The following is an 18282-nucleotide window of genomic DNA, read 5'->3' as shown; positions in this document are numbered from 1 at the left end:
AAGTCTAAGTGCTATTGCTATTGTTATTTACGTTCGGAGTTTAAGTGTGAAGATAAAAGACTGATGTTTTACCCACGTATTTAGATGGCCCCTTTAAACAGGACACCCCAAGCCAGCCACAAGACTTCTCAAGAGCCCCATTAATAAGCTGTCAAATATAAAAAGGGCTGAAGGGAAGGGACACAAAATTATGTTGCGCCTGTCAATGGAGCAATTCCCATGCCCCCAGTGCCATCCGCTCCTCATTAACACCCAAGCAAGCATTTGATGTCTAACAGCAGCTTTTAAAGCAGCTTGTAAAAAGGAAAAGGTTTATCTCTTAACAGCAATTAAATGACATGCGGAGGAGGTACGAGTTCCTTGAATAGACAGGTAAAACGCTCTTTCAGAGAAAGCTAACTCCTCCTGTCTTCGGGGACAGGCCCGTGTAAGGAAGAGAAAGGAGCGTATTTGATCGTGGCAGAAATAATGACTTCAGAGAAGAAGAAATATTATGGCTTAAGCGTGTGCGTGCGTGGGCACAGGGGAGAAAGAGTAATGCGTGATGACAGAAGAGAAGGCTAATATTTCATCCCCTGATGGACGCTAGTCCATAAAAGCTTATTGGGTAATAAATTTCCTCTTCTTTAAGTTGCCAGTTGTTGCTCTGGTTGGAAAAGAATTTTGAAACCTATTTATCAGGACATAAAGCTCCATGGATTTGATTACCAGTCATCTGATTTATCCAATCTCACACTTTCCCCTTCAACCTGTTCGGGTGGACATCTCCAAGGAGACCACAGAACTTATCTGTGGTTATGAGAAAAGAAGCACAGACAGCCCTCCAAATTTCTCCTGTCCAACATGCATGACTAAAATAGTGTTAATTCACTATTAACACGTTCAAAGAACCCCTCGGGGTCAAGTAATGGAAAATAACTCATTCAGGCACTGAGTTATGATTTGCTGCTTCGCCCATTACGAAACAAAATCTGTTACCCTTCAAAACGACCCAGATTATGTATCTGAATGGTCAAACAACTGGCAACTCCAAATCTCTGCTAACAAATGTTCAGTCCTGCACATTGGCAATAGAAATAAGAACATCAAATGTATGCCGGCCGGAAACGATCTAAAAGTTGACCCACACTCTGTCAAGGACCTAGGGGTACTCATTTCAAAAGATCTAAGCCCCAGAGCTCACTGTAACATCATTGCAAAAAAGGCATTAAGAGTTGTCAACCTTATTTTACGAAGTTTTCTCTCTGGTAACGCTATACTTCAAACTAGGGCATACAAAACCTTTGCCAGACCTATCCTTGAATACTGCTCACCTGCCTGGAACTCTCACTATATTTCAGACATCAATACAATAAATAGAGATCCAGAGATATTTTACTAGAAGAGCATCCGGCCAGAAAACACTCAGCTCCATTCAATTACCCAGACTCCATCCCGCAAGGGATTATGGGGTCATTAAAAGAGGATGAATATTTGTAGCTCAGGATTGAAATGAGGAGTGCTTGGTGCTCTCTGAGCTTGGTTGTTTTCTTGCAAATGTTTCGTTACCTAAGTAGGTAACGCCACCAGTGCTAGTCATGATGATCTTACCTAGTTTAGGTAATGAAACGTCTGCAAGAAAACAACCAAGCTCAGAGAGCACCAAGGACCCTTCAGATTTGATAGTGGTACATGGGTACATGATGAGTTTTAATAGCGAATAAAAACCTAGTTCCGACCAAGCAAAAATACCCTTGGCTATCTGCGGACAAGGCACCCTATTTTTAGCAATACGGAAGCCACGTAAAACAAAAAGGTTTGATTTAATGAGTATGTTCATGTAAAAAAAGATTTTGAAGATGGATTTAAATTAGGAATATGAATGCCTGACGCGCCATTTTACTGCTGCAGGTAAATTCATAGTTCTTTATAAGTGGGAAAAGGTTGGTATTTTTCATCTAAGAACAAATAATGAAAACGGTGTTTGGGGGCAGGATTATTTATGGAGAGAGGCAAGCATAAATTGATTGTACGGTATTAAGGTTTAAAGAATTTCAAGGGGAAAATTCGCAAGGGGCACCTGGAAGCAGATTTAAATTTAGCGTGGGAAGGTAAATTAACGATCAAGCAGGAAGTGTAGCATCGTAAAGCTTTAAAAAAAAAAAAACGAACTTCATTTTAAAGGTTTGTTTAGAGGCCTTTTCTTTAAAGGCCACTTGTAAAGCTGTTAACTGAGGGGCTCACACCTTACTTATCACCTTCTGACTTCCAGGCTGAAATGGTAGCGCAGGTGTAGCTGTCAGATACACCAAGCCTGAACTTGTGAGAAGCTGAAGGACTAAAATTGCAATCTAGAAATCACACAACTGACTGGTTCCTACTGGAGTCGAAGGGGAAGCACCCACACTGCAGAGGCCTTGTCTTAAATCAGGGGTGTCAAACTCGAGGTCAGAGCGGGGTGCTTAAATCTGGCCTGCGGGGCCGGCCAGAAATAGCACAGGACCAGCCCACGATGCATCTGGCAGCCAAAACAGGGCATGGGGAGTGGGGGCTACGTGCGCTGCCCCGTGCCCCATTTTCATCCTGAATGGCCTCCTATAGCACTCTGCCAGCCAAAACAGAGCGCGGAGGGGCTATGCAAGCCCCCCCCCGGGCCCAGTTTTGGGGTCTGGATGGCCTCCTGCAGCACTCTGCCAGCCAAAACGGGATGTGGGGGGGCCTAATGTGACCCCCCCATGCCCCATTTTGGCTGGCAAAGTGATGCAGGAGGCCGTCCAGGCCAAAAATGGGGCACAGGGGGGTAGGAGCCCCTTTTGGGCAGCGGGGTGCTGCAGGAGGCATCCGTTCTGTCTCCCTGGCCAGCCCGTGGAAAAGAACTACAATGCTGATCCAGCCCTTGGAGAAATCCAGTTTGACACCCCTGTCTTAATGAATTGTGAACTATGGCTTCTGTGTGAAGTGGAAAATTCCATTTTTAATTGCAACTAACATGGCAACTACTGTAGACTAACAGATGAGTGCAGATATAAAAAGGGAACACATGGTCCTCGGAGACCTTCTAACTCTCAGCAGTTAGAGGGGAAAAAAAAAACAGGTTCAGAGCCCAGCTACGAGATTTAAAATTTACTGCCTTCTGTTGCATTTTCAACATCCTAAGGTAGAGTTTGGACCGCTTAACAATTTAAAGTCCTGTTTGAAAAACAGTAGGAACACAATAATGGGAGCATAAATTACACAGATGTTGGCCCGAGGGACATCTAAGATGGTGATGGGTCTAGGCCAACTCGCCACAGCCAACTCACCATGGGACAATTTATAACAACAAACCTATCTAATCGGTAAAACCCAAAATCAAAGTTGCATTTCCGTGAGCCACAGTGGCGCTGTGGTTAGAGTGCAGTACTGCAGGCTACTTCTGCTGACTGCCGGCTGCCTGGAATTTGGCAGTTCAAATCTCACCGGGCTCAAGATTGACTCAGCCTTCCTTCCTTCCGAGGTGGATAAAATGAGGACCCAAAATTGTTGGAGGCGATATGCTGACTCTGTAAACCGCTTAGAGAGGGCTGTAAAGCACTGTAAAGCCGTATATAAGTCTAAGTGCTACTACTATTGCTTTCAAGCTGGTAGGTGGGCAGGAGCTGGAGCGAGGACGGGAACTCGCCCCGTCATGCGGCCATCAGGTCTTGAACCTCAGCTGCCAGCCGACAAACTCAGCTTCTTAAGCTCTGAGCTATCACAGCTATGGACCATGACTCTGGAGCATATATTAAATTTTCTCCAACTATTTCTATCGATATTTAACACTTGGTGGTAAAATTTGGAAAAGCTCCAGAAGTTCTCTTGAGGCGTTTCAGGAGACATGCGCCAGCCTGGCATCTCAATTTTTGCACGTGAGGTAAAAGGATCCATAGACATCACTAAAACAGGTTTTAGAAAGTGATTTACTAACCCCACACGTATCTTCAGCATGCCGTTAAATAACTCGGGGGAGTTGGAGATGATCCAGCCGATATGAATGACAAGTTCCTGTTGAAGAACAGCTTCCCTCTCATCCTGCAAATTGCACTTGTTGTAGATGATGTCTTTAATTGCGCTCGGAGACAAGGGATTAGATATAATTTCTTCCTCTTGGCCAAATGCCCCAAGTGTCACCTAAAGGAATATATTAGCGGTAATTAGAGGTATAACCTGAACCAGGGAAGCAGTGAGGGAGTCCTTATTCAATATATCTCCTTGACTTAAATCTCCTGGTTTCCAACAACATAGGATAAAAGGGGCGTAAATAGAGTGGGGAGTTAAAATCATTGCTGATGGGGAAAATGGAGATTTGCACATCTCTATTATTTTCTATTAAAACAGTAGTGACTTGGGATTGCGTACATTCAGAAAAAAAGGTTGAACTGTCCTGTTTTATTTCACGTGATTAAAACTTGCCAGGCATAAATAATAATATATAAATTATCTCTGCAGGGGCAATGGTCTTTCCTCATGGCCACCAATAGTTCTTCTCCGCAGCTCACAGAGTTGCCAGATTTGAAGTGGTCGCTCTAGGCTGCCAAACCAGCAGAGACTCACTTAACCATCAGCTTAGTTCTCAGTTCCTTTCCAATCTAAGAAGGGAGGAGCAGGGGATGAAAAATAGAAAGCGTTGGCTTGTAGGATATCGATTTAGATCACGTTGGGGGATGCAGGAATCCATTCAAGTGCTTCTACATTCAAGGACAAACTGACTACGCCCCTCACTTTGTAGTTCTGTAATTTCTGTTCTAAATTTTAATGCAGCAATAGTCCCAACTACGAGCAAAGGAATCACATTTTTTAGGCCCAACTATGACCAAGGAATCGCATGTCCTCGTATGCTCTCCGCATGCTTTTGACATCAGCGCGATCATAATGCTATCTGTCCCGCTCAGAAGGATGAAAAGGTTTCAGGAGATCCCATATCTTTCAAGTGGATTCCAAGTAATCGGGACCATCTCCGGTCTAGTTTTAGATCGGGTTAATTGATTAACCTGTTCGCCATGGTAAGTCTTCGCCTCTCAGAGGGAACTGAACGTGAAACAGGGAAAGAATTCATTTCCTCAACAACAACGGTGATGGGACAGGCAGCATTACATCCTTACTGGCTCTTTGATTCAAACAGAAGACACGCCGGATGGACAGGACACTAACAGCCAAAGCAAAGGACAACAGAAAGTGCCAAATCATGCTAGGCCAGAATGGGCTATCAAAAATGACTGCATATTTGTAATGGAAAAATCCTCTATAAAACTGCAGTAGCTCTGTAATGCTAGTTGGCCAGAATAGGACATAGAGTTTTATTTTTAAAAAAAACCCACATAAAAATCAAATGCAACATGAGTCTCCAAAGCTGTTCCCTGCCTAAATTGGATTAGAAGTGCTTAAGGGGGTTACCAAATTTCAGGGGACAACCTCTGCCCAAAACAACTGCCATTCCCACCCCCTACCCCCTGTTTGTAGATAAACTTAGCGGCCTCCGTACCTTTGCAAACCCTTGTATAAAAAAGGCTGAACCAGGGCACCAAATCCCCGGGCCGGGCCTTCCGTTTTATTCGACTTATTAAATTTAGCTGATGAATGTAATCTGAAAAATGCAGACTTACCTGCTTGCCCTGAACTAAAACATTAGTAATAGATGGGGCAAGGCTGTCCACTAGCTTACATAAAAGGCTTGCTGCGAAGCGCACAACAGACCTGAGGGTAGAAAACAAAGCAATCCAGCTGGAAATTAAATGCTAGTTTAATGGGATTCAAGAATTTGACCGAGAGTTTCTTGCCACGCTTGGCCAACGACTAAACATTTATATTCTGTGTCTATGGTGTTTGGATCCAGGATACCCCTTTATAAAATGGTGGGATGGCAGCTAAATCAATTCAATTCAATTACGGAAGCAAGGATGCTAAGGTTTGTACTGGAGTGACGTGCATTAAACTACAAAAATCATAAGAAAATGCTGTTCCTTTCTTGATATCAAGGCAAGATCGGCATCATGTAAGTACCGTGTTTCCCTGAAAACATGACCTACTCAGAAAGTAAGCCCTAGCTTGATTTTTATATGTGCGTCCAATATAAGCCCTACTCCCAAAATAAGCCCTAATTAAGACCCAGGATACACAGGTAAAAATTAAGTAGGGTGGGGGTTGGAGCTGCCCTACTACTTACCTTTGGATAATTGCAGCCAGGCTGGATCGATCCAGAGCTCCATTATCAGCTACAGAGGCCTTCAGGAAAGCCTTGCTGGCTACAGAAGAAATGGGCTCAGGTGTGTGAGGCAACTACCTGAAGCCGAAGAAATTCCTGAAGGCCTCTGACAGTGAAAAGGAGTCTGGAGGCGATGCGCGCAAGTGAGGCGAGTCAGTGGACGACATCCCACCCCCGAAAATAAGGCCTTTTTTTTTGGTGATTAAAAAAATATAAAAGTCAGGGTCTTATTTTCGGGGAAACACGGTAGCCTTTATTTTATTAAATTTAGATTTCCCTGGCAATCTGCATTAAAAAAAAAAATCTCACAGGATTTTGAATGGTTTGGAATCAGATTTCCCGTCGAATTGTACTGTTTCATTTATGAATGGGAAATCAAAGGCTTCCACTTTCTCAAGGAAGCCCCTGAGAAAGGAGGAATCGTGGTTTTTCTGAGGGACGGGGAAAGGGAAAAACCTCGCCAAAGTTATTTAGCCTCCGTGCACAAAATTCTAGTCCTGAAAATAAAAACGTTGAGTACCCCTCTCTTCCTAAGCAGTCAATAATTTTCAACAGCCTCTTTCAGCCGATCGCCAAAGATTAAATGATGGATACAGATGGCAATGAGATCATCACATACGAGTTTACTTTCCGATAAATAAGAATTAAAAGATAGGTTTAGAGAGGCAGCCGGCACACGATGAAAATTTCAAGGGACTAGACAATTATTTGATCAGTGCAAATGCCTAAAATATCATGGCCATATTAAATGAGGGTGGTTAATCTTTCCTCCTTAGAACGAACAAAATGAGCTTTTGCTAGCAGATTATCTATCTACCCATTCATTCATCTATCCATCTGTTGCTGAATTACATAGCTTAGAAATCAGGAAGCGAACGCTTGAGTGAAATAAAGACGAACATAATTAAGAAAATGGCAGGACTAATTTTTTTTTCCTGTCTTCGTGATCCCATTTTCCTTCGATGTTAGATCTTTTTGGAGGTGCACCTGGAGGCGAAGTTTGGGAAGAAGGAAAGAGCAGAACAGAAGAGCAGAAAAGAAAAGAATATCCTATGTGCATATTGTCCCCACCTCTTCTTATATTTATCAGGAGCATTTATTTTTGTGTATCAAACACACACACCGTGTTCGATCCTAGGTAGAGGCAGATATTTCTCTCTCTCTGGACACACTGAGCATAGATCTGCCGAACAAAACTCTGCATTGGTGATAGGAAGGGCATCCGGCCATTAAACACTCTTCTAGCTTCGTTCAGTTGCCCAGACTCCACCCCGCAAGGAATGATGGGGTCGTTAAATGAAGATGATGATGATTTATTTTTCTGTATCAAAGGAGGTTTATTGTTTAATGTGGGGAAAAAAAAGAATTAGGAAATTATTGTTTGTTTTCCCTGCCTCTTCTAAAGACATTCCAAAATTTGGAGGACAGTACTGCTTCCCAAAATCAGCAGGTTGTGATTTGTCTCCCTAACTATAGGAATTAATGCACAATTTTTATATGAAAGATCCAACACAGATAACTGATCTCAGCAAAAATGGCAATTTCTCCTTCCACGTGTGTGTGTGTTTGTGTAGGTGTGCAAATGCATTTAATGAAAATGAGAGCACATAAAATGCTCAGATTAAAAACAGGCCGGAGCTTTTCAAAGCGATTGGTTATTAATACAGTTATTACTCTCGAAAACAAAAGGCTGGATACTCCACATTGTCTAACACAGGCGTCGGAAGTGGAACAATCACGTATCAGAATTAATGAATGAGGGTGCGAGAGTCTGCTAAGTTAGCACAAAATCCGTCAGCCAAATTGATTTTGAGTTTGATGACAATGGGATGCACACACTGTTCAAAATCAAGTGCAAAGCTTTTTTTTTCCTTCCCCTTTCTCTCTCTGTTTTTTCGCAAAAAAAACACCACCACGAACAGATACCAGCAAAATGCAAATCAGCCGCACATCATCTCAAGCAGAACCGTTTCAAACCTGGGTACGCTTTACCTGTTTCCCATGGACTACCAAAGTTGTAATATGGGGAGCTAAAGAGGCAGCGAATTTCTGAATGCATGCCGCGCTGCAGCGGAGCACCAACCTGGATTTGATACACAACAGAGGGGGTTCAAAGGATGATGCTCTCCACACCTACTCTAAATAAAATCCTCTTGGGAGCCCACGCATTCTAAACACTAGCTTCTTCTTTTTTCTGCAGTGGATGACAGCTGCTCATTGGGAATCAGAAATTGGAGGGACTCTTTGGATTTGCAAAAGGAGTTCTGCAATATATCTTCATGTACAGCAGTGGCCAAAATTGTGGAAACCTTTTGGGAAAAGTGTATTTTTTGAGGTTTGATGGCTAATAACACCACTTTTTTTTTGAGTTTCAAGATAATAAGATTCAAGATAATCTTATTTCACTGCTGGAATGGGCTGGGAATAGTCCAGACCTTAACCCAATTGAAAATCTAAGGAGCCGACTCAAGAAACTTGTTAGTCAGAAGCGACCCAGCAATAAAACCCAGTTAATAGAAGCAATCCTTCAATCTTGGTTTCATATTATAACAGCTGCAGAACTAAAAGATTTGGTTCACTCCATGGGAAGACGTTGTACGGCCGTCATTCATGCTAAAGGTTACCCAACGAAGTTTTAACTGACATGGTGATCATTTTCGTATATCTCGTTTTTTCTACGTGTTTCACTTTTCTTCTTTATACTGTAACTGCTATTCTAATAGCAAATCCTTCATGAAAGTTATTGCATTACATTCTTGATTAAATTATCTTTCTATTTTATGGCACTACTCCCCCCCAAAAAGTGATGTTATTAGCTAGTTTTAGAAAATACACTTTTCCCAAAAGGTTTTCCACAATTTTGGCCACTACTGTATGTTTTGTTCTAGGTTAAGCAACTACATTTGTGGCTTGATGTCAACTCTGAAGCAAACCTGGCTGGGGCCATTTTGGTGTGGTTTTGAACAGTACCTGTCGGTTTGAATATTTGGTGCGTGTTCCGGAACGAATTACCAACAAAGACCGAGGTACCACTTATACAATGATAGAATCCTTTACTATAGGATTCGCTGGCAGTTTATTCTTTCCGCTTACCGTTTGAGGGATCAGAAGATCCCTGAAGATAATCTGATTCCTTCAAAACATTTCGCTTCTCATCCAAGAAGCTTCTTCAGTTCTGACGGAATGGTGGAAAATAGAAGGATTTATATTCCTTGCAGTCATTAGCACTCTTTCTGAGAGTCGTTGAAGCCACTTGGAGGTTTTATCTGTGCCCTCAGGGTCACCTGAATCGTGCAAATGAGTGTGGAACCTTCTTGGAACTTCTGAAAGGACTGTGTTGTAAACAGGAGATGGGTGGTGTCGGCACAGATAAACCTCTAAGTGGCCTCAACAACTCTCACAAAGAGTGCTTACGACCAGATGACTGCAAGGAATATAAATCTTTCCATTCCTCACTATTCAGTCAGAACCGAAGAAGCTTCTTGGATGAGAAGCGAAACATCTTCAAAGAAGAACCAAGAAACCCCAGTTGCCTCTTGAAAAAAAAAGCACCTTTGGGACAACTATGACCTAGAGCAGGGGTCTCCAACCTTGGCAACTTTAAGCCTGGAGGACTTCAATTCCCAGAATTCCCCAGCCAGCTTTGCTGCCTGGGGAATTCTGGAAGTTAAAGTCCTCCAGGATTAAAGTTGCCAAGGTTGGAGACCCCTTACCTAGATAACTGAGAATCTCCATAGATATGTATAGATAAGAGGTCCCTCCTTCCTTTTTTATAAATTAAACACAGATTCATATAGCCCGTAATGGCACACTGAGATATATGATTCCGAATTTCAGAGGACGTGGGTTTTTTGTTTTTTTTTGCAAAATCAGTACAGGTATATCGACTCAAACTGCCAAAAATCAGCATTAGAGCTGCAATTTTGAAAAAACAACAACACCCCACTGTGAAACTGAAAAGTGTCGTATACAAACCATAGCTTTTTGCTGCCAGCTTTTCGGTAGATTCTTTCGATATGATCGGAGACGGTACCTAATTTGTACATAAAAGGGAAAAGACAAAACAATAAACAAAAAAGACACCAGAAATAAACAGTATGATTTCGTTGCAGCTGTTAGGAGATTCCGCGTTATCAGCTTATTTTATTACAAAGGTTAATGGCAGCATTACCAACGGCTCCTGCTGTGAGAAACAGCAAATGAGCCATGTTTTCCCATATAGGTTTATGCAAATATTTAAGCACATATAGACATTTTATTTCGCCGCTTCGGGTTTCTGGCAGAAATCAACAGTTGTCCTCTGTTTTTTTTTTCTTCAGCAATTGTAACCTGCAGCGCTACCCTGACAGCATATAAACTAGCCTGCACTTACTTAATTTGATTCCAGCTGAATAACTACCATTGCAGCATTAAAATGTTATACCGGGGTTGCAAATAAATGTTGTTTCGTGGCTGCTTTGTGCTTTATGTGCGAGCTGGGTCCCTCCTAAGCTCTTCTTTGTATTGCTTTTTTAAAAATTAAAAAAAATAAAAATAAAAAAAGAGGGCCATGAGAGTGACTTTGCTGGAATTTGGTAGATTAGCCCCAAACAGGAGCAAACAGCTGTGAAGAATTATTGAAATGCCATGAATCCCAGTACACGGTTTGGCTATAATCCTTCTTTCGAGATTCATTATTTATTATGTAATGCTCAGCACAACAACAACAACAAAACCCCAAGTCCTTCTTACAGCATTACAGTGGGGAGAGGGGGAAACCCATTGTTCCAAAATTAGAATCAGAATACCCAAAGCAGTCCTTGAAGTAGGAATAAAGCGAAGGAAATGGAATACACGAATTGACCAAGGTGCACGATTTGATAAGGGCATTTTGGTGACGGTAAGGATTTATGCTTTCATTAGCAAATTGAGGACGGGTTTTTTTTTTAGGATGCATTTAAAATAAAACCTTTGGACATTTAAAAATACCAAGGGACGTTATCTTTAAATGGATGGGGCTGTAACAAACCAATTGGGAATATTACCTGAATGTTCTGAATAAAACTTTATTATGGTCCTCGACCAGCAAGAGACATACAATAAATTAAAAATAATATTGACATTAATCATGAATAGTAACATCCCTGTTATGTAAATACATAATCTCAAATCGTTAGGGTCATTCCCTAATCTACATGAGTGGAGAGCTGATAAGTATGTGAGTAAATGTATTTTTCCAATAATTGTTATAGATATCTCCAAAAAAATTGGCACAAATTGACATCTATAATTCTGTAACCAGTTTTTTTCTTGTGGACATTGCGGCGACACAGAATTTTGCCACTGCCCGCGTGGTAGCCGGATTTGAGTCTTGGAGGAGAAAACCTACATAAAATTCGTCTGTCCTCCCTGGCAAACTCTCTAGTAAGAATCCACACAGTAAAGTAATGGTGATTTGGGCTCTTGGCGAGTGGCATATATTTTTGAGGGCTGCAGAGTCTGGAGATCATGGGATTGCCATCTGCAATCTTCCAGCCAGCTTCTAACAAGAAAATTCAACAGGGGAGGCAGGATTTCCTTAACAATCATGTGATTCATTTTAAGGTAAAGGGGTTTATAAAACTGAGTGCGTCTTGCTTTAACAACAGGGTCCGTTAGTGATGGAAATTCTCATCCCAATTGGGATCATTAAGTCGAGGACTACCGAGTTTCCCCGAAAATAAGACCAGGTCTTATATTAATTTTTGCTCCAAAAGATGCATTAGGGCTTATTTTCTGGTTAGGTCTTATTTTGGGGGGAATACAGTACTAAATGCACCCATCTGGCTGACAGTCTTAACTGGGGCTTATTTTGGGGATAGGGCTTATATTACGAGCATCCTGAAAAATCATGCTAGGGCTTATATTCCGGTTGGGTCTTATTTTCGGGGAAACAGAGTATCTGGGTTTAAAGGAGTTCATGTGGGAGAGAGTTCCACTTTCTGGCATGCACCCCCTGAGAAAGATAGCGACACAGCTTATGCGCTGCATGTTCGCTATTCATGTTCCACTAACCGATAAGCCAAAGAGGCTCCTGTCAGCCTACCTTCCTTGGTGATAAAATTTGGGCCTTCCCTTTTGAGCAAAATGCTCAACAGAATGATCTGGCTTGCCACGCAGCTGCAATCCTGTCGAGGAATAAACATCAAATTGTAAACGACCCGTGTGATTCTCCAAAGGTTTACAGAACAAACTCTGCTGTTTGCTGGAGCTATGGACAAGACACTGCTGGGAATCTTCTGTTTAAGAGCCACGGTGATGCAGTGATTAGAACGCAGTACTGCAGGCTACTTCTGCTGCCTGCCGGCTGCCTGCAATCTGGCAGTTCGAATCTCACCAGGCTCAAGGTTGACTCAACCTTCCACCCTTCCGAGGTGGGTAAAATGAGGACCCAGATTGTTGGGGAAAATATGCTGACTCTGTAAACCGCTTAGAGAGGGCTATAAAGCACTGTGAAGCAGTATATATGTCTAAGTGCTATTGCTATTCTTCCCTCCCTCCCTCCCTCCCTCCCTCCCCTCCTTCCTTCCATGGTGGTACAATGGTTAGAACGCAGTATGGCAGGCTCTATACACAGCCAGGAGTTCAATCCTGACGGCCTCAAGGTTGACTCAGCCTTCCACCCTTCCGAGGTGGGTAAAATGAGAACCCAGATTGTTGGGAGCAATATGCTGACTCTGCTGACGCTTAGAAAGGACTGTAAAGCCCTGTGAAGCGGTATATAAGTCTAAGTGCTATTGCTATTTGCTAAAAGGGGGATCTCTTCTGACACAGCAGCCCTCTGCAATCTGTTCCTATCCTAAGTAATGTTAACTGATATACATTTTTCAAATTGTGGATGTCTTCCTTGACTTCTATAAGAACTTCTAACTTTGGTCCCTGGGACCAAATATAGTAGTTGGAAAACTGGAAAATACAGTAGGGTTTGTTTTTTTTTGTATAAATGAGAAGGTAATTTATCAGATCAGTGTGTCTCAACCTTAGCAATCTTAAGAAACATGGACTTCAACTCCCAGATTTCCCCAGCCAACCATGCTGACTGGGAAATTCTGGGAGTTGAAGTCCATTTATCTGAAAGTTAGGGGTTCTTGGTGCTCTCTGAGCTTGCTTGTTTTCTTGCAAACGTTTCATTACCCTAACTAGGTTACATCATCAATGCTAGTAGTATGATGTTACTGCTACTACAATGCTAGCACTGATGATGTTACCTAGTTTGGGTAAAAAAAATGCCTGTGAGAAAACAAGCAAGCTCAAAGAGCACCAAGGACCTCTCATTTCAACCCTGAGCGAAAAATATTCCCCTTTATTGGTATCTTAAAGTTACCAAAGTTGAGAAACACCGATCCAGACAATGAGATAGTTTTCACTGGAATCCTTTTGAAGTGCCTGCATGTCTCCCCCAGTCCTACCCTTCTCAGTCATATTATATTCCCCCTTTTCCCCTCTGCCAAGTTCTCTATCTTTCTCTACCCATCGACCAATGTTCTGCCATTATTCTGTTCCCACTGGTTTGTTTTTAGAGATTAAAAGGTAAAGGTTCCCCTCGCACATATGTGCTAGTCGTTCCTGACTCTAGGGGGTGGTGCTCATCTCCGTTTCAAAGCCAAAGAGCCAGCGCTGTCCGAAGACGTCTCCGTGGTCATGTGGCCAGCATGACTCAACGCCAAAGGTGCACGGAACACTGTTACCTTCCCACCAAAGGGGGTCCCAATTTTTCTACTTGCATTTTTTACGTGCTTTCAAACTGCTAGGTTGGCAGAAGCTAGGACAAGTCACGGGAGCTCACCCCGTTACGCCGCACTAGGGATTCGAACCGCTGAACTGCCGACCTTTCAATCGACAAGCTCAGTGTCTTAGCCACTGAGCCACTGCGTCCCTTTTTAGAGATTAGTGGTTGCTTAAATGTTCTTTTTTTCTTGAAGTTCTCTGCAGTTCCCTACAAAACTCCCAATTTTCCATGTAGGAATGTTGTATTTTTTAAACCCAAATCATAGGCAGATTTCCATGGGAAACAGAAGGCATGATTATCTAGGGATTACTGACTCGGCAAAGTGAAGCCTGTTTCTGAAACTAAACTCCAGGGTGAAATATTTTTGATGGCTTATAATATATCTAGAGTAGGGGTGGGCAACTGTGGCCCTTTTACAACCTGTGGACTTCAACTCCCAGAATTCCTGAGACAGCCAAGCTGTCCCCTGATCTAGAGGATTCCAAATTCTCGTCATATTTGGGGCCGCGGTATTTGCGGCAGACCGAAAAGCCGACAGGCACGCGACAGCAAAAGATCATTGTGCAAATGCTGCCTTTATGTACTTGGGCCCTGATGCCTAACAGAGAGAATTGTGTCGCAATATTGACAACACTTTGTCATTATTTGACTACTTCTCCAGATGCCTATGCTTTGGTATGTTTGACCTATTTTGGAAGAAAAAAGAAAGAAAAAGGGTGGCCTTGTGGAAACGATTCGTGATTGTGATTGTGACTTTGTTTCCTAGATACCACAGATCAAGAATTTAGAAACTCACGTTCAGTTTCTGAAGTATCTCATGGATTGGCTTGTTTTTCCAGTCGTTATGATTAATATCTGGCTGCTGCTCCAACTCAGTTGCATTTGGTGTGCTGGTTTGCCTCTTGACTTTTGAATGTTTGGGAAGCTCCAGCTCTTCAAAACTCTTAAATTCCGGAGGCCTGCAGAAAGAATATTGTGAAGCCTGAGAAAAAAAATATATCTAACGGATGCTTTCACGATCTACACGTTCTATCATGACGCTGAACTAAGACAAATGATCTAGAAAGCCCATCGGAGACGCATGAAGTTATGGTTTTACTATAATTTCGGATATACGTACTCCTCTGTGTCACTGATTCTTAAGAAATCCAATTGTTCAACCACCGCTCCAGAGATTAATGTCTGAAATACAGAAGAGGAATGGAAGATAAAAACAGCATTTAGTAGAAAATATGGGAAATCCATAGTTTGCTGTAATAATGCATAATAACACACTGCAAACTGCTTTTGGAAACACGACCATGGAGGGAGGGACGGAGGGAGGGAGGGATGATGGATGGATAGATGGAATGGTCAGCCAGGAAATAGAGAGAGAGAAACAGAGGGAGTGAGGGAGGAAGGGAGTGGTGTGCGTGTGTATGCATGAGAGAGAAAGAGAGAGCCAGAGAGAGAGAAAGAGAGACAGACAGACAGACAGACAGAGAGACAGAAAGAGAAAAAGAGAAAGAGAGAGATTTGAATCTTTTTCAATATCTGCTGCCTGGATATAGGAGATCAATAGATACTAATAGACCCTGCTCGCTATTGTTCATACATGTTGCAACCATGTCCATTTTAACAGATTGTACCATTTGACCGTCATTAAAATTTTCTTTCAATTGAAGGTTACAGACACAAGAGTAGTGTCTCTATACTTAGTAGTATAGAGATTAAAGCAGAAGATCTGCAGAATAGATTAACATATCAGAGCTTCAGCAGCAGCTATGATTTTTTAATTTCTTCAACTTAAAAAAAAAAAACGTTTGTATTTCGGCTCCTAGTTATCCTAAGAGATAAGCTTCTCTGAAACTTTACCCCTGAACATATATAATCCTAAATCTTGTATATTACTGGCACAGTCTCTCTACGCCGTAAGGGGTATGAACCAGCACCTTCAAACGCTCTTCTGAGATTTTGCAGAGGGGGAAATAAAAAATACTACTAATAGTGAAGAAGTGCAACTTTACATCCTGCAATGATACTTTTAATATTAAACAACAACTATCTATCCCAGGTCCCTAGGAAGGACTCAATAGGTGAAGAAAGATGCAAATCCAGTTTAAATATCTGGCTGACTGTGCGGCCAACAAAAATAAATAATACAAATTCTAAATCTCTATAGCACCTCTATAACTGGTTTGGTTCTGCAACCCAACAAGACAGACACAGACTTCAGAAGATAATTAGAACTTCAGAAAAAACAATGGCTACCAACCTGCCTTCCATTGAGGACCTGTCTACTGCACGAGTCAAAAAGAGGGCTGAGAAAATATCTACAGACCCCTCACATCCTGTACATGAACTGTTTCAATTCCTACCCTCAAAACGACACTAGCACTGCACACCAGAACATCTAGACACAAGGACAGTTTTTTCCCGAATGCCATCACTCTGCTAAACAAATAATTCCCTCAACACTGTCAAACTATTTACTAAGTCTGCACTACTATTAATCTTCTCATCATTCCCACCACCCATCTCCTTCCACTTATGACTGTATGACTGTAACCTTGTTGCTTGTATCCTTACGATTTATATTGATTGTTTCCTAATATGATTTGATTGCTTATTTGTACCCTATGACTATCATTAAGTGTTGTACCTTAAGATTCTTGACGAATGTATCTTGTCTTTTTATGTACACTGAGAGTGTATACACCAAAGACAAATTCCTTGTGTGTCTAATCACACTTGGCCAATAAAGTATGCTAATCTAATCTATTTATATATAAATTTTTAAAATTAATTTTACAACAACACAACACAACATACAAAACACAAACACACAATATGTGTTTCTTTTTACGTTTCAGTTTTGTTCCTCTTACTTTCTATTTACAAATGTGTAAAATACTGTAAATGAATAAAATTGTAAACAAAGGGACGATAAAGATAAAGATAATAAAGAATGAGAAAAAATGGGAAATGTGGGGGGGGGGGAAAGAATTCTAATCTAATCTAAATCCCACGAAGATAATATTTTTTTTCCACAAAACAAGACTGGTCTGGAAAAAATGTTACCCCTGTAAGATTAGCCTCCAGATAGGGCAAAAACAATACTTTTGTTGTTTGTTTATTCTTCTAAGCAACTGTTACTTCAGATGTTAAAGTATGTTTCTAGCCCTTTTTTCCCCAGGATTTTATTGCAGAAGGAGAAAGAAGGATGAGGTGTCTATCTCTTCTCCCAACCGTTCAATTCAATTTCCTACCCAAATATTTATGCTTTGCTGGAGAACAAAGATGCACTTTTTCTTATTAATATTTTATCAGGTTTACGTATTATCTGCTATTAATCCTTTGAATATTCAAATAGATCTCCAAGGGGAAAACAGATTACACTGAATCAATGTTAAGCTTTCCTATGAAAAAGAGTTTCACACTGGTGAGGCAAAACTAATAGAGATAAGGTTAGAGTAACTTTTCATTTATATAGCGAAATATATCAAGAAAACTATGCAGCCACAACGGGAAGACTGTCTGTCTGTCATAATTTGATTTACTTGTTTTATACTGATCTTTATATTCCCCGTTTATCTTGTATATCTGAGCACAAATTGTAATAACTTTATTATAACCCATAAATGGGAAAAATATTCTAGCCAAGCCTGGAAACTGTAGTTTTACGACCAAAATGGAAAGTATTTTTATGCAAAATTATATAACTCTTCTATGAATTAATGTCTAAAAGGCCTAACTCTCTGCATACAAATACAGAAACGGCAAGTAAATTATGAACACGAACATATATTCCCTCTAATAGATAATGCATTATTAGCATTTCATAATCTCACTGTTTCACTTTTTCCTCTTTCTATAATGAAATGGACGATATCCAAGAATACAACAGTGGAGTAATTTAGGAAATTAATGCTCAAGCCTTAGCAAAAGAAAATGCTGCATTATTTAAATCTGGGAAGTAATTGTATATACATGTCAGGTTGAAAATACCACAATGGCTCCAGCAGTCTATCCAGATGCTAAAGTTTCTGGCAGCCTTTATTTATTAAGGGCTTAAGCAACGCTTTTAAAAACAAGAAAGGAACACAAAACCGGGTGAACCAAACATTTTCCAAACAGAAGCTGGATTTTAACAGTTGTCATCACTGTCATCTCCTCCTCATTGCATGGAACTGAACCCCTAAATTGGCAAGCAATAGGAAACGCTGGAATTGACTCAGCATGATTTTGAAGACAAGGACAACCAGTTAACCATGGTTTAATGAATATAGCATAACTAGGTGAGTTCACACATGGCCTGATTTTTTGATGATCATTTCTTTTTTCTTTCTGATTT

General features: G+C 41.2%; 1 protein-coding gene across 3 annotated transcripts in view; it reads right to left on the bottom strand.

The window, feature by feature from the left end:
• The window catches only part of PHKB (phosphorylase kinase regulatory subunit beta), a 117654-nt gene that overhangs the window by 17279 nt on the left and 82093 nt on the right, over positions 1-18282 (bottom strand). For 2 of the 3 annotated variants that reach the window (XM_070953242.1, XM_070953240.1), the window contains 6 exons: positions 15070-15131; positions 14746-14908; positions 12267-12348; positions 10178-10235; positions 5604-5694; positions 3929-4131 (listed from right to left, as the gene is read on the bottom strand). In XM_070953242.1, coding sequence (XP_070809343.1) covers positions 3929-4131; positions 5604-5694; positions 10178-10235; positions 12267-12348; positions 14746-14908; positions 15070-15131 — 659 coding nt within the window. Of the gene's footprint in view, positions 1-3928; positions 4132-5603; positions 5695-8194; positions 8286-10177; positions 10236-12266; positions 12349-14745; positions 14909-15069; positions 15132-18282 lie in introns of all 3 variants that reach the window. The other variant, XM_070953241.1, reaches the window with a different exon arrangement.

The sequence above is a fragment of the Pituophis catenifer genome, unplaced genomic scaffold, assembly GCF_029215685.1.
Source record: "Pituophis catenifer annectens isolate HBS135680 unplaced genomic scaffold, rPitCat1.0.hap2 SCAF_13, whole genome shotgun sequence".
Classification (NCBI taxonomy): Eukaryota; Metazoa; Chordata; class Lepidosauria; order Squamata; family Colubridae; genus Pituophis; species Pituophis catenifer.
This window is presented reverse-complemented; position numbering and strand designations above follow the sequence as displayed.